The 16,765-nt window shown below is 42.7% G+C and overlaps 1 protein-coding gene across 1 annotated transcript in view; it reads right to left on the reverse strand.

Annotated features, from left to right (window-relative positions):
• KCNH8 (potassium voltage-gated channel subfamily H member 8) overlaps positions 1–16,765 on the reverse strand; it is a 446,156-nt gene that overhangs the window by 45,898 nt on the left and 383,493 nt on the right. Inside the window, exon 12 of the mRNA XM_061167954.1 lies at positions 2,538–2,576. Coding sequence (XP_061023937.1) covers positions 2,538–2,576 — 39 coding nt within the window. The remainder of the gene's footprint in view (positions 1–2,537; positions 2,577–16,765) is intronic.

Below are 16,765 nucleotides of genomic sequence, written 5' to 3' on the forward strand. Positions count from 1 at the left end.
TTAAACAAAAGGTGGACCCATGTGGAATTGCAGAGGAACATTTGCACACTAGTATTATGGAAAAGAAAAGTGAGCTCATCCAGCTAAAGACAGGACAGAGCAAACTTATCAAAGAAATTAAGATCAGTGAGTACATTCTCTGATTGGACTTCTATTTACATTTGCACTGGCAATTTAATCATGTCTTTGTTTCAAAGAGGCTCCCTTGGCTCTAAGAGAATCTTCTGACTAGTAACCTATAAGATGCGTGTACTTCTACAAGTTCATTTAATTTTCATACTTCCATTTCGTCATGGAGATTTGGCACACTGGACCAGTTGCTTAGATACTACATCTTGTGATCCGGGCAGCCAACGCGATATATACCAAGAATTAATTACTGGACCATCATTGCAGACAGCACCCAAATGTATTAAATTATTAAGCATCAGCCCCACATACAGACTCTGTGCAGGATGAGTACCAGTTACTTTCTTGGGCCATCTGTATAGAAACACACTCCTCCCTCGTGCCGCTGGGTTCACCTGTGTGTACACGGCCACAAAGTTTAATCACAGATCTTTCTTTCCCTTCTCTTTGACCTGTCTCTTCATTTCCCTCTCATCTTTCTCATGAAAGCTCCCAAGGGGCAATTCCCACAGTCAAAGGAATCTCGAAGTGAGCTCATGATATTTTGCTGGGGTAGTCATTTCAAACTCACAAATGAGTCAGTTAAACCTGTCTTGACTAAAATGAAAGCAGAATAAAGTGTAGTGGTTGAATGCATGCATTTTTGGTCACATGGTCCTAAAAGTCCTACTTTCTAGCTAACCTTGATCAAGTAATGTGACTATTTAAAGTCTTGGTTTCCTCATCTGTAAATCAGCAATAGTGTGAGGAAAAATTAGATATTAGGTAATGGAAGCTAAACCCTTAGTGATATGCATTTTGCTGTGCTGTGTTCAGTTGCTGAGTTGTGTCCGACTCTGCGACCCCATGGGCTGTAGCCCACCAGGCTCCTCTGTCCATGGGATTTTTCAGGCAAGAGTACTGGAGTGGGTTGCCACTTCCTTCTCCAGTGAATGTGCTTAATTAAATGCTTGCCCTTGTGATGATGAGGATGATCATGAAGAAAATGGAAAAAATATTTACATTAGGGCAGGTCCTACAGATAGTATTGGGATATTTTACATAATCTCCCCTTATTTCTTAAAGAACTCTTAGCAATGCACCTTGCCCAAAGATCACGTTTTCCACATTCCCTTGCCACATAGTTTAGGCACGAGGCCAAATTCTGGGATGATAGTGTATAAGTCGACCAGTTATAAGGACATTTAAGGAAGGCTCCTAGAAGACGGGGAGCTTCTATCCTGCTCTTTTATATTTATTTAGCTTCTAGTCTGGAACACTGATGAAATGAATGGATCTCCAGCAGCCATCTGAGAGAATGAGGAGATCTTGAAGAAGGAAGGCATGCGTTAAAGATCATGCAGCAAGAAGGAAATCTCTAGACCCGATTGACACTGTCATATTGCCCACCTCTAACCTAATCCATGAGAGACAAATAAATATTTTATTAAAACCCCTGTTATTCTAGTGGCTTTGATAATGCAAATGAGCTTCAGCCTTAATTATACAGAAATTTATTTCGAAAGTTAAGGGTGGTGTATTCTTGGAAGGGATGTTCATTTTCAGAGTGCTGTGGAGGGGTGAAGAATTCAAATTGGAAAATCCAAAGGAAGGTTACATTTCTCCTCATGAGAAAGAGAATACAGGAAAGGCCTGGCAGAAAAGAGGTACAGTCGTGAGGAAAGGATGCCTGTTGAGAAGAGTTTCCATGTGAGGACAGTTCTACTAGTTCCTGAGGAGGGGTTTTGTAAAGAAGGGAGAGGAAAGGCAACCAGTGCCAGAGAGAAATGTGGCTGACAGCACTGAGATGCTTTAAGAGTTTTAAAAACACTTCTCAAGAGTAGCTCAGTTTGCTCCCTACTTCCAACCATCTTCAGTCAAGTATCAACATCTCTGTAATGTGTTATGCAACTGGATTTATTCGTGTGCCTCTGCATGCAAGTGTCTGTGTGTGTGTGTGTGTGTGAAAATTGGGGGGGCTCTGCTTCACGAAGAGAACAAGACAAGAAAAGGAGCCATTTATAGGGGTCCTATATCATCACAGGATGATTGGCAATAAAAGTCTAGGTTATAAGTCTGACAAGCCACTGTTTTGCAGGAAAGTTTTCCATGAAATTGGAGGGTTCTTAAAAGTTGAGTCTGACCTACAAGCTCAATTCTACTAAGATGAACACTTCAGGACTTTGCTAGTTTGGGCAGGTTTTGGTGACAAACTACTTTTTAACCATACCAGTAGGGTCCTTAAAAAGATTTATGAGTTTCCTTCTTTCTGTTCCCAAATGCAGGAAAGTCAATTACCACATCTCTCATTGGGAAGTGTTTTAGGGGAAGTCAAAGGTGAATACATAAAATCTTCAAGAGGGAAACAGATTTGTTGGAAATCCCACAAAGTTTAGATAAATATTTTGCTCTTTGGCAAAAAGCCATACCTGTGAGACTGTCGATTTGTTTGATAATCTTGAGATCACCTGAAAGAACAAAAACAGAAGTTGTAACAATCATTCATACCCAGGGAGACGGGCCTGGGCCCCAGGACGCTTTGCGGCTGTGTTTGCATCTGGACACACCTTCCTCAAGCAACAAAATATGAAGAAACTACAAGGGACTAAAAATGAATGTGCAGTTGGGGCTAACCATGGACAACAAGATAAAAAAGACCAAAAAACAAAACAAAAGACAAAAAAAAACACCAACTGCCACTTCTGAGGAGCCAGGAGAGAAAGCAGGGTCCTGCGCCTGTGGGTGGGCGGACCATCTAAGCTGCCCCCTGGCTCAGGCCCTGGACACGCCCACCCGTACCCAATACAAGGACCAGCTGGCCCCCACCTTGTGGAGTGAGCACGCAAGGGAACCTGTTATTTGTTCTTGGTTCTCTCTGTGCAGCAGGGGCCCCAATAAAGACCTGCGTGAATTTCTTGTCTGGCCTTTTACCAATTTCTATTGATTAAGGAAGCCAAGAACCCTGGATGGTAACATGGGTGGTTTGGGTCTAGATAAAACACAGGAGGCAGGGAAAGAGATGGAAGTTCAGAGGTGATGGGGTGACTGGCCCACCTGTGTGGGCCAGCAGAGAGAAAACACCACCTGAAAGATGCTGGGAGCATCTCCTGCATCCAGAAAAGGGAGCAGCAAATTGACTGGCTGGTGTAGGACACTGAACTTAAGGAAACCGTGGTCAAAACAATATACTTATTGGCTACATTTTCCAGCTGGGTGCTTTATTTGCTCTCCTTTTGTTTTCCATCTCTCTTACTGCTCTTTTTTGCCCTTTTGCTAAATTATCTTATCTTCTAGGATTTTCCCCTCTGGCTCTTGTGAAAACAGAAATCCGTGGAACCGTTTCTTATTTAATGTCATTTCTATCTCTTTATTCGCTTGCCCTTCTTACTTAAATACAGGTGGCTGTAATGATTCCTTTATGTTCCATTTATTGTACTCTGTGGTCTAGGATTGGAGAAGGAAATGACAGCCCACTCCAGTATTCTTGCCTGGAGAGTCCCATGGACAGAGGAGCCTGGTGGGCTACAGTTCCTAGGGCCGCAAAGGGTCAGACACGACTGAAGTGACTTAGCATGTGGACTAGGATTAAGTTCACTACAGATCTTAATTTTCAATTTAATTGGTTTTAAGATCCAATTGATTGTAAAAAATAGAAAAAAAAAATGCTGTCAATTGAATTGTGACATGCCATCAATTATGACAGATCCCAATTTCAGAGATGTTAAAATGTGTAACAGAGATGTTAAAATGTGTAACATAGATTCAGTTAAGTTCAAAACATATCTTGCATAAAATCAAACCACATTACTGTGGAGGAGTACATTAGAAAACACATACCTTCCATGAAGTACAAAGCAGCTCTGGAAATTATAACATATTTTGGAAATATGCTTTGGGTCTCATCCACATTGTTTTTTGCTCAAATATACTTCTTTCATTTTAAAGTGGTAATAGATGCTATAAATTAACATAACTTTATTCACATGGACAAAAACACGCACTCGAAAATGATCTGCCTAGTAAGTGAGACGTATTTGGTAATTCTGTCACCTCCCTCACTGTGTTTTGTGGATGATTAGGGAGCTAGATCTGTTATTATTTACACAAATGCCAGCATCATTATTGCTGTGCAAATATATGTTTCATCAATGTTTAATTTTATCAAAGCAGTCAACCCACTCTACATCTGTTAAGTTGCCTAAATATGCATTAATCAGTAGCATTGTAGACATAAGTTTTGCAATAATTCCCTAAATGGTGACAAATAAAACAGCTGAATAATTAAAAATGTGAAAAATAAAGCAAAATTACAGTGCTATTGCTACTGTGGTAGACATAATATTGTGTTTTTAAAAAAGCTTTTCAGTTAGGGTTTGGATGAGAGAAAGAGCATGCTAGAGGGATTCAGAAGTCTGACATCTCCAGGTCAGAGACACTCTCTAAGGAATAAAAGAAAGGTACCGGCCTTAGCATCTTCTAATTTGCGTGTGACTCCCAACCCCAATGGTTTACTACTAGTATGAGTTCCCTGGAGTTGCTGAACCCCAAGACTTTTTCTATATCAGTGCTTCTCGAACTTCTGTGTGCACACAAATCACCTAGAGAGCTCGTTAAAATGCATGTTCTGCCTCAGGAGGTCTGGGGTGGAGCCTGAGACTCTGCATTCTGATGAGTTCCCAGATAATATTGATGTTGCTCGCCCCCGGGACACACTTTGAGTAGTGAGATCTTACAACCAATGTCACTATTATTATCACCCTGTGTGTGTGTGTGCTGAGTTGCTTCAGTCGTGTCCAACTCTTTGTGACCCTATAGACCTATAGACCCTATAGCGTGCCAGGCTCCTGTGTCCATAGGATTCTCCAGGGAAGAATACTGGAGTGGGTTTCCACTTCCTTCTCCAAGGGCTCTTCCTAAACCAGGGACCAAACACACGCCTCTTATGTCTCCTGCATTGGCAGGCAGGTTCTTTATCACTAATGCCACCTGGGAAGCCCTATCACCATCCTGTCGGTGATCAATTCATTGAGTATTCACTGTCATCAGCACACTGGCACATGTTCCTCAGCCACGATATCCCACTTATTTTCACTGCAAATCCTATGAGGTCAGTGTTCATTATAGAGCCAGCACTACTGTGCTAGGCTCTCTGGATAAATCATTTCATTCACACATATTATTAATCATGTGTATTTTAAACAGAATGCTCTGATATATTCATTCTGTTGACTAATATCAATGAAAGTGAAAGTGAAAGTCACTCAGTCGTGTTCGATTCTTTGGGACCCCATGGATTATACAGTTCATGGGATTCTCCAGGCCAGAATACTGGAGTGGATAGCCTATCCCTTCTCCAGGGAATCTTCCCAACCCAGGGATCGAACCCTGGTCTCCTGCATTGCAGGTGGTTTCTTTACCAGCTGAGCCACAAGGGAAGCCCAAGAATGCTGGAGCGGGTAGCCTATCTCTTCTGCAGCAGATCTTCCCGACTCAGGAATCAAATCAGGGTCTCCTGCATGGCAGGCAGATTCTTTACCAACTGAGCTATCGGAGAAGCCCTGACTAATATCAATACTTCACGTTAATTCAGATTAGCATTAGTGTAGAGAATACTAGTTTAATGGAAAAATCAGTATTTTAGCTTGGAGAAGGAAATGACAACCCACTTCAGTATTCTTGCCTGGTGAATTCCATGGACAAAGGAGCCTAGCAGACTATACTCCATGGGGTTGCAAGGAGTTAGACACGACTGAGCGACTATCGTGCAGCATTTTAAAGCTAGAAGTAACCCTATAGAGTTTCAGCTACAATGGTTTGTACACGTGGCAGACAATAGGATGCTTTGAGAAGGGTTTCTTTCAGGTTACAGAGACTCCTACCAGTCTCTTTTGGTTGGTGGTGGGTTTGGGGCCCAAATCTCCAGGTCAGGTTTGAAACTGCTGAGTTAGTCTAACTCCCTAATTAGAGATGTGGAAACAGTGGCCCAGAAACATGAAAACACTTGCCCAATACATGCAACAAGTTAGTGGCAGAACTTTTCCACAAGAAGTCATGCCTCCTGGTTCCTAGTGACCTTCCACAGAACCAGGAGTTTCCTCAGGCCCCTGCTTGAGCAGTTAATGCTGCTTCTCAGGCGGAAAGACAAAGTGGGTGATGTACCACGGAATCTAATCTGGTTTGATGGTTGTCACAAAGTAGACGCCCCCAAACACGCAGGATGCTGAATTATCCAAGGGTCTTGTTCACCCTTTGGATCACAGATCTTTTAGGAAACTGGTTGAATTCTAGGCACTCTTTCCCCAGTGGGGGTGGAGGGGAGAAACACAGCTATGACCTTTGGATGAAAAATGTTTATTGATCCCGTTTTCTTGTTCTGAACTAAAAGACTCAACAGTTTTGAAAATTTTGAGGAAGGCAGCTATCCAATTTTGAGTCAGTCCCACATGGAGTTTCTATACCTTTTAGACAGGGTTAGGGTTAGGGTTTGGTGATCTCTAATGGGAGTAGTTAGGGGGGAAAAAAAGACCAAGGTGGAGGTCAGGGAGACAAAAGAGAAGTAAGTCAGACACAAGAGAAGGAAACAGCTGGTGCAGCAGAGCTGTGGGCGAGCTCAGGAAGGCTCCCGTATTTGGGTCGTGCCCTTCAGCCTATGAGGATGGAAGGAGCGCAGCGACGGCAGGAGGCCTGAGCCCATGGCCTCACGTGAGGCTTTAAACAGAAGGAAGGCTTGTCTGTGCCCCCTTTTTTGATTCCACATATAAGTGAGATTGGGACTGCCATATACACATGACTATATATATAACAGATAACTAATAAATACCTCTTGTCCAGCACAGGGAACTTGACTCAATGCTTTGTAATGACCTGTATGCGAAAAGGAACTAAAACAAGAGTTGATACATGTTTACGTAAAACTGATTCACTTTTCTGTACACTGAAGCTAACAACACCATAAAACAACTATACTCCAATAAAAATAAATTTAAAAAAGAAGGAAGGCTTCATAACCTTGAAGACTGTGTAAGAAACTTTCTCAGCTTTGGTATACAGGTTTTCAAAGATTCTTCTCTTTTCCCCAGTCCTAACTACCTACATTACTCTGTGAGTAATCTGGAAGTGCACAGAGTAAGCTCCAGAGTAATCTGTGAGTCTGGTGGGAGCTGGGAGCCTGCACTGTTACACTGGAAAAATACTGCTCACTGTCATGGAGGACCGGAAGAGGAAAAAGGGCCTCTTAGTCCTCAGAAGATTTGCTACCAAAAAAGCAAACAAATGCACAATTTTTTAAAACTGTGTTAAAAAGGCCCCAAGTTCTACTATTGAGATTGTATTGCAAACGGAAATCAAATATACTAAAATTAATGGTAATTTTAGATGTGGCACTTGCCATTGCATTCCTTAATGCTTTCTTTTATTGAATGAAGACACCTTTATAAGGGCTTTCACAGGTTCATACCTGACCTTGGCCATTCAACTCATGTTTTTTCTTACATTCTAAAATTTTCTAATAGCAAATCTTCCTGATGCTAGGATTTTTATGAATTCTTGTGGTTGGGGAGGGAGCTCTTTGATTTCTTTCATCTCTTTTCCCCATCCATTAAAATGCTGTTTTGTTCTGATGATGGAGCTGAGACGGTAAGGTGTGGGGCCCCGCCTTTCCCGGGAGCTAACGGGCGCCACCAGAAGGGCCGTGCGTGATGAGACATCATGAGCAACTTCTCCTTTCCCTCCAGGGCTTCTCAAGGGGTCATGCCATGGAGAAAGTGACCACGATGGGGCAAGAAGGCAGCACGTGCTGGTGGACCCATCACCCAGATCCAGCGCTCCTAACGGCGGCCCGGGGAGGCGGGAAATCCATCCCACTGTCTGCCTGCTCTGCGGGTAGGACAGATCGGCCCCCATGAGATCTGCAAATACCGTCTCAACTATGGACTCTCCTAAGCCCCAAAGCAGCTAAGTGCTTAATGGGAAAATGAGATGCGAATCACAAGGCTCTCTCTTCAACTGACTCGTGATTTTCTAACGCTACATTGATCAAGTCACAGGGAAGATGGAAGGAGCATGCGCCCCCATTCAGAAGAGGGGGTTACCACAGCGTTTGTCTCCCTTACTGCAGAGCAGTGTTAGCCAGCACTCGTGATTGTTTGGGATAAATAAAAGATGAATGAAGGCCGCTCACAAACAGCCCCATAGCTCACACAGTTAAAAAGCCCACTCTAACAAAGCCATACATAATTGTCAGATCAACAGGCCTCATTTCCGGTCTGCTGCTCCTTTCCTAGACTCAGAGGACGTGCCCAGGAGCAGCGAATGACTCGGACGGCGGGCGGCAGAGACGAGGAATTAGAAACCTCCGGAGAAAAGCGAGGCTTTGAAAGGGGGGCATTCATTTCCAGCACAACGCGTCTGAGTGCTCACCACCATCTAATCTCAAGAAGAGATATTTGAGGCTGGTCTGAAACTCTAAGTGGGTAATATACTTTCTATTATGTTTTCTTGGCTTTTTATCTAACTTAGGAATAGAAATGAGATTTTAATGAAAAGACGAGTAATTTTGACATTTCCCAATTTCACCCGTAGTCTTGAGGTCAAGACAGACTATTAAAACTTGGAGGAGTAGTCTTTTCCCCTGGGTAACCGGTATCACTTCTGGTGTGGGATGCACAAGTCAAGTAATCCAGTCTTGAATTTAGCCTTGAATCCAGCCACGTACTGGTGGCTAGAGCTAGGGAATTGTTCCCTGAACCTGCAGTGTAGGAAGCACCACAAAAACTCTTCACTGATATATATTATGGTGAAAGGTCTATGTGTGGGGAACGGGACCCATTTAGGGGGTACTACAGCAAAACAGTCAAGAGCTGGAATTACCACGGTCTTGTCACTTATTAGCTATTCATCCCTGGGAAGCAGGTAATAGAACAGGTAATGCTGAGGTAACAAATAAAGCACTAGATTTCAATGGCTTAACACAAATGAATTCTGTGTCTCATTCTTCCTCTCAAAAGTGATGATGAAAACTAAAGCAGTTTTGAGGATGTGTAAAGTTAACAAACCTTGGGAGCCCAGCTGGCCACATCTAACAGCGTCACCTTGAAGAGAGATGTAGTACAGCAACCAAAAGTAACTAAAAATTAATCCTGGTCTTTTTGTCCACATCGTTCAAGATCCTCGGCGGCAGTGCAGTGATGAGCTGCAATGTGGCCTCTCTAGTGGTGCTCCTTGCCTGTCCCCTTGGCGAGCACAGTGGTGCTCTCCGAGTCCCCTCACTGAGACTGCCTCCCTGCATCTCTCCTGTTCATTTCTGCTTCCTTCCCACCATCACGTCCAGCGTTCCTGCCAGAGGGGACCCCTTTCTTCTGTCTCCGGGAAACCTGCTGGGCTTCCCAGTGGCACAGTGGTAACGAATCTGCCTGCCAGTGCAGGAGATGCCAGATAGGAGGGTTCGATCCTTGGGTCGGGAAGATCCCCTAAGAGAAGGGAATGGCAACCCACTCCAGTATCTTGCCTGGGTTATCCCATGGATAGTGGAGCCTGGTGGGCTACAGTCCATAGATCTCCAATAGTCAAATATGACTGTTTCTCGTGACTAAGCACGGGATGTGTACATTTCTTATCACTGCAATTTAATAATCCACAAAGAATCCTCACCTAGAATTTATGGTGAAAAAGTCCTCACACTGGTGCATTTGGTAAGTATTTGGTGTGGTGTCTGGCATAAAGCTAATCCCTGTTAATAAGTGGTAATTATATTATTGATAATTGGTTATGAAGAAAATTTTCTTTTAATTGAGGTAATAAGAAATAGGGCATTATTATCTAGATGATGCAGAGTTAAACATTCAACAGATGGGCCTGTCCAACTTAAAAACTAATGTATACATATAAAGACTTCCTAATAAGGAGGCTGCTAGACTTAAACACAAATATCTCCAAATTGCTCTTCTGTATTAAGAGAAGAGCTGTCATCCCATGCTGCAAAAACACACTTTTCTTTGTACAGTACTGGATGGAACACTTTAAAAAAGTAATAGCTTGACATTCTATTCTTTTCTCTCTCAACCTCTTTATCTGCTTCATTTAAGTAAAATGAGGCACTTTCAAATTGCCCACAAGTATGAATATAGTCCGTAAGACACTGAAATACGTACAAATTAAGTTGAGCACAATTTTAACTTCTTCGAATTCAAATATATGAATTACCTTTGGAATTAAAGAAAACCGAAAGATATCCCTTAACACTTATGTAAAAAGGATTCTTTTGATATGTATTTCATATTATCCTAGAATGAAAAAGAAAGGAAACACACACAATTGTGTGAAGAAAACTAGAAATCTCTCAGCACTGACACACGTCCTTAAAGATTTCCAGTTTAAGGAGGTGTGCACCAAACCAATGATTTGGGAGTTTGGCAGGCTAATCAACGCTAGAAGAATTTACACAGTTTAAACTCATCATGTGGAGCTGAGATTCCTGGCCCCCCAGTGACCAGCTCCTGATTAGGGTACAATGGCTCCTGGTTAGCCTGTAAAACCAGCTACTATGTAATTGTAAGGAAACACAATAGCTGGTTTCATAAGATTTTCAGGATACATGCTGAGTACTCGGTTCCAAACCAGGTCCGTGCACAAAGATGCTCAATTTGGAGTGAGGAATTTTTGCATCACGACTCTCGGTGGCACTTTTAAAGTTAATAGGAAATGCCTGATTTGCTACCTAGGAAGCCCACTGCCAGTAACACACAGAAAAGCTGAAGACAGTGTTTGAAGCAGCAGACTGAAACGAGGTGCTTTGTAAATCTGAACTATGGGACCTCAGATGATCTCGTTCAGCTACAGAAAATAGGAAGAGGTCTATCTAGTGAGTCACGGAAGCTCAGTCAGTAAAACATCTGCCTGCAATGCAGGAGAACAGGGTTCAGTCCCTGGGTCGGGAAGATCCCCTGGAGAAGGAAATGGCAACCCACTCCAGTATTCTTGCCTGGAAAATCCTACGGATAGAGGAGCCAGGCAGGCTACAGTCCATGGGGTCGCGTGGGTCGGATAAAACTTAGGGATTAAACCACCACCATATAGGAAGGACCACGATATTCGGGTCATGGGCAGCTTCTACATGACCAAATGCACACATTTGTTTAGCATTCATATTTTTAATGAAATAAATCTTTGAAACTCAAGCAAGATGAATATCATTCATCACAGCATTCATACTTTTAGCAAATACTCAATAACAGGGCTTCCCTCATAGCTCAGGTGGTAAAGAATCTGCTTGCAATGCAGGAGACTCTGGTCAGACTCCTGGGTCGGGAAGATCCTCTGGAGAAGGGAAAGGCTACCCACTCCAGTATTCTGGCCTGGAGAATTCCATGGACTGTATAGTCCATGGGGTCGCAAAGAGTCAGACATGACTGAGTGACTTTCGCTTTCACTTTCAATAACTTCTAGGTGAGGAAAAAAGTCTCACAGATAGGAGATATGAGGCCAAGCTTCTAAAGTTAGGGTTTTCCTCCTGCACTGTTGGTGGGAATATAAACTGGTGCAGTCATTATGGAGAATAGTATAACAATAGAGTCACCATCTAATCCAGTAATCCCACTCCTAGGCATACATCCAGAGAAAACCATGATTCTAACAGACGCATGCACTCCCGTGCTCACTGTAGCTCTATTCACAATGGCCAAGACACAGAGGCAACACAAATGTCCATTAACAGACAAATGGATAAAGACGTGGTGCACGCATACAATGAAACATCACTCAGTCATTAAAATGAACGAAATAATGCCATTTGCACAACACAGATGCGCCTAGAGACTGTAATACTGAGTGAAGTAAGTCAGACCAAGACGAGTATCACATGACATAGTTTATATGTGGAATCTAAAAAATGGTACAAATGAACTCATTTACAAACTTATGGGAACCAGAGGATTGAGGTAGGAGAGATAAACTGGAAGGTTGGGATTGACATGTACATACTACTATACACAAAATAGATAACTAACAGAACCTGCTGAATAACATAGGGAAGTCTACTCAATACTCTGTAATGACCTACATGGGGAAAGAATCTAAAAAGAGTGGGTATATGTCTGTGTATAACTGATTCACTTTGCTGTGCGGCAGAAACTAACACAAATTGTAAATCAAGTTACTCTAATAAAATTAACTTAAAAATAAAGTTAGGGTTTTGTTTTACAAAGGTGATGTGTGGAGCAAAATAAGGAAGGTATACTGACTAATTACATATAGACTAAAAGCAAGTCTTTGTGAGAGTTCACAATGGAATTCCAAGTCACTGAAATTTAGAAAGAAACGTATCTTGTTTCGCAGTTTTGATCCCCCAGTTGTGCTCCAGAAGCTCCCAGGTCAAAAATTGTCATTGATAAAATATACCCGATCATATTTTAAAAACATGCTGTTTCCTTCTCCTGGTCTCTTTTCTAATAACGTTCTCACCCAAAGCATGCTTCCTTTAGTGAAAGTCACTCAGTCATGTCTGACTCTTTGTGACCCCATGGACTATACAGTCCGTGGAATTCTCCAGGCCAGAATACTGGAGTGGGTAATCATTTCCTGCTCCAGGGATCTTCCCAACCCAAGGATCAAACCCAGGTCTACCGCATTGCAGGCAGATTCTTTACCAGCTGAGCCACAAGGGAAGCCCAAGAATACTGGAGTGGGTAGCCTGTCTGTGCTCCAAGGGATCTTCCTGCCCCAGGAATGGAACCAGGGTCTCCTGTACTGCAGGCAGATTCTTTACCAGCTGAGCTACCAGGGAAGTCCTATAAGTTTTTAGCATTATCCCATGGCAAGCTAGTCACAAAATGGCCATTTCCCTTTTGGGGGAAACCACAGAGATATCCACTGAGGAAACCTCTTCATAAAAACGTGAACAGTGAGTAAGGCAGATCCATTTAGAATGGGCAGAACTTCTTACAGTGAGTCTTTCTGAATTTACAGAACTAGCTAACTGCATTACTTTTAGATCCACACAAAGATAGCATTCTTTTAGTTATGGATAGGAAATGCATAGACTGCTGTTCAGAACACATTTTTTCCAGGTTTTAAGACAATTATTTCGATAGATTTATGCACAAGTGAGCCAATGGGAAACATGCTGCTTTCACAACTATTTACACAAATCTGTGCAAACCAGTCCTGGTCCTTCCTCTTTCCCATCTGCTGTGTCAAACTGTGCTTGTCAGGTTGTTTCTCTGGGAGTTGAAAGAAATTAGAAATGCTGGGTACTTTGAAGGATCAATTCTGGCCTTAGTTGGACTGTGAGGGCATACCACATTTAGGGAAGAAAGATGCTTCCAAAATAATTCATTTGGAGTTTCACAGAGAAAGCCATATTTTCCCTGTAAATTCCCACTCAACCGTCAGGAGGTATCACTTCTCCTCAGCACTGGCTCTAAATAATTGCTGCTGAGATTTCTCTTAGGCCTCCCTTTCTGTTAATTCACTCACCATTCCCGAACGAATATTTGCTTTTACTTGGGGAGGTCCCGTTAAAGTGACTCTGTGGTAATTATTTAGAAAAACTAAGAAAATACTTCAAGGTATGTCACCTAAACAAACTGGCACTTGCCATCTACCACTACAGGGCTTCCCTGATGGCTCAATGGGTAAAGAATCTGCCTGCAGTGCTGGAGACACAGGAGACAAGAGTTCAATCCCTGGGTCAGGAAGATGCCCTTGAGGAGGAAATGGCAGCCCACTTCAGTGTTCTTGCCTGGAGAATCCCAAGGACAGAAGAGCCGGGTGGGCTACGGTTCACAGAGTCACAAAGAGTCAGACATGACTGAGTGACTAAGCGCACACACTCACATCTATGGTTACAAGGATTAAGTCATGTGCTGCTACAGCTGCTGACCGTCAACAGCCCCAGAAAGGTGTTCAGGGTGGAGACTGGGAATGAGGTACTCTGTGTTCTGGAAAAACTGGCAGAACAGACTTCAGATGGTTAGATAATTTCAGGAGATTTTATGAGCTCAATTCTTGCATCTCCTTGCATCTAGAAAAGCACTGAAATCCTTCATGGTGACGACTATTCCTCATGACTAGTAAAAGCTTTACAACACCAGCAGAAACCTTCTGAAAAAATATGTGCTTGATTACATGTACTCCCCCTTCACCAAAATCACACGCACACTGACCTTCTGTCCCCGCCTCTTTGGAGCAGTTTCTCATGGCTATCTGAGATGCTGTCTCCCAGGCTATAGTCCTTATTTTGCCTCAAATAAAAGTTGACTCACAGGTCTCACATTGTGCATTTTTTTTTTCAGTCAACAGTTATGAATACCCTCCAATTTATCAGTGGGTTTGGTAGATTCATATTCTTATAGGCCAGGCTTCCTTAGAATGATGGCACACTCCCATACCAGAATGCTGCCTTCCCTTTCCACTCCTCATATTTTCCTCAAAATACTAAGCAATGTCATGTGTGCCAATTTGGTCTTTTCTAAGAACAAATTCTGATTTAAAGGCACAATAAAAGCACTGTAGTAAAATAAAGCAAGCAGAGAACCAAAGCAAACAATTTAGTTTGGCTGCAAACCTTTCTCAGGGTTTGAAAGTTTTCTTAAACTGGAATTAAAAAATAACAGAAAAATAGCGGTAGAAGGTCCTGAGGCTCAGATGGGTGGGTTGCTCACCAGCTGTGTCCTCTCAGGCGCCCAGCTTGATGAGGGTTCCTAGACTGCAGGCACTTAGCCCCACTCATCTGACTGGCTGTGCCAGGGGCAGGGGAGCAGAGATCTCGGCTGTTTCTGGATTTGGCCCCTGAGTGATGCAGAGAAAGCCTCTGCATTCTCTTGGTCTCAGCGGATCGGTGGGTGAGGTGCCAAGCCTCCAGGGGGGGACTGTGAGCTCCAGAGGATGGTGAGGCCTCACGGATGGCGGAGCCACCAAAGAGAGGAAGTCCGGATCCCCAAGTCAGCCTGTGCGAAGCCACCATTTCTGCCCACCGCCTGTACCTTGTGATATGAACGAAACACGCCTCATACCTTTTATTTTATGGACTGTGTCAGACCACGGAGACGTGGGGCTTTTTGTTACAGCCTTTAGCCTGACTGAACTGATGCAACTTCTTGAGGTTATCCAGGTGAAGAGCCAGAGGTACGCTGGAGGAGAGCAACTTACACCTCAGTGCGTGACTCGTAGGAGTGCTGACTCTAATCCACCATCCACTGCTCTTTTTGACAGAAGCCTATTTGGTACTTTGGGTATTTTCCCATAGATGAGGCTAAATGTTTTGTACTATAAAGAAAAAAATGGGTGACTAATAACCTCAAAGGAAAAATGTAAACTGCATAACCTAGAATATAAATATGCTTCGTTAGCACTAGTCAGATTTGGGACTATTTCTGAAAGCTGGCAGAATGCAGGGATACAGATCGGTCACCATATGTTCTGCTTAATCTTCAGGGTGGAAAGTATAAGTGGGATTACCACATCACTAAAAGCTTAGCATCTTGCAGATGTTCATCTCGGAATTTTCCTTAATCATTTTCCTCAATGACATGAAACCCAAATCCTTTAAGTCCCAATTCATTTGACGGAAATGCCTCCCCTTGGGTCCCTCCACCCTCCTCGAGTTATCATTATTAGTGCCCGCTGGCTGTTCAATTCATAATTTCAAGATTTTTTCATTTTTTCCTCCTAACTTGGCATCTTGTTTGCTTCATATTTCTGACTCTTTGGCTACGGTTAACTAGTCAAAGCTGCTGCTCTTCTGGTGTTGCAGATTCCTGGGTTTAAACAGGGAGCCTGTGGAAACCTCGAATCTAATGAAACTGGAGTCCGCCAGCCCTTCCTGCCGAGCGCATTCTGCGCCGCGGTGGAAGCAGGCTGTGTCTGCCATATGCCTTCCTCTCTGCTGTCTTCATCCTTTCAGGGACCTTCAGGGGAAGAGCACTGTAAAGATGTTTACCTTGGGATTCTGTAATTTGTTTTTAATCTTAATTTAATTTTCACTAACTTAGCTCATTTACAACAGCTTTAACCAGATCACCCACTGACTCCAAGCCCTAACAGTTGACTCTAGGTTTGGGACGAGAGGAATGCATTTATGGGATTAGTGTGGAGAAATGTCACACCCACTCAAGGATGAGCCTTGAAACATGAACAGGCCAGCATAGCCCAAACAGTGAAATATTTACCATAGTAAAACATTCAGGGTTATTCTAACAAGTCCTATGAGACCAAATTCTTGAACAACAACAAAACCAGAGTAAAATTATATTTTTAAGAAGTCCTAACATATCCACAGGAAAAGTATTTACAGGCTGCTGGAGAAATGTGAACAAAACTTTAAATTTAAAATATTGCTGCTTTCAAAAATAAACAAATGGGACCTAATTAAACTTAAAAGCTTTTGTACAACAGAAACTATAATCAAGGTGAAAAGACAGCCCTCAGAATGGGAGAAAATAATAGCAAATGAAGCAACAGACAAAGGGTTAATCTCAAAAACATATAAGCAACTCCTGCAGCTCAATTCCAGAAAAATAAATGACCCAATCAAAAAATGGGCCAAAGAACTAAACAGACATTTCTCCAAAGAAGACATACAGATGGCTAACAAACACATGAAAAGATGCTCCACATCACTCATTATCAGAGAAATGCAAATCAAAACCTCAGTGAGGTACCA

Source organism: Dama dama, chromosome 19 (genome assembly GCF_033118175.1).
Source record: "Dama dama isolate Ldn47 chromosome 19, ASM3311817v1, whole genome shotgun sequence".
In the NCBI taxonomy this organism is placed as follows: Eukaryota; Metazoa; Chordata; class Mammalia; order Artiodactyla; family Cervidae; genus Dama; species Dama dama.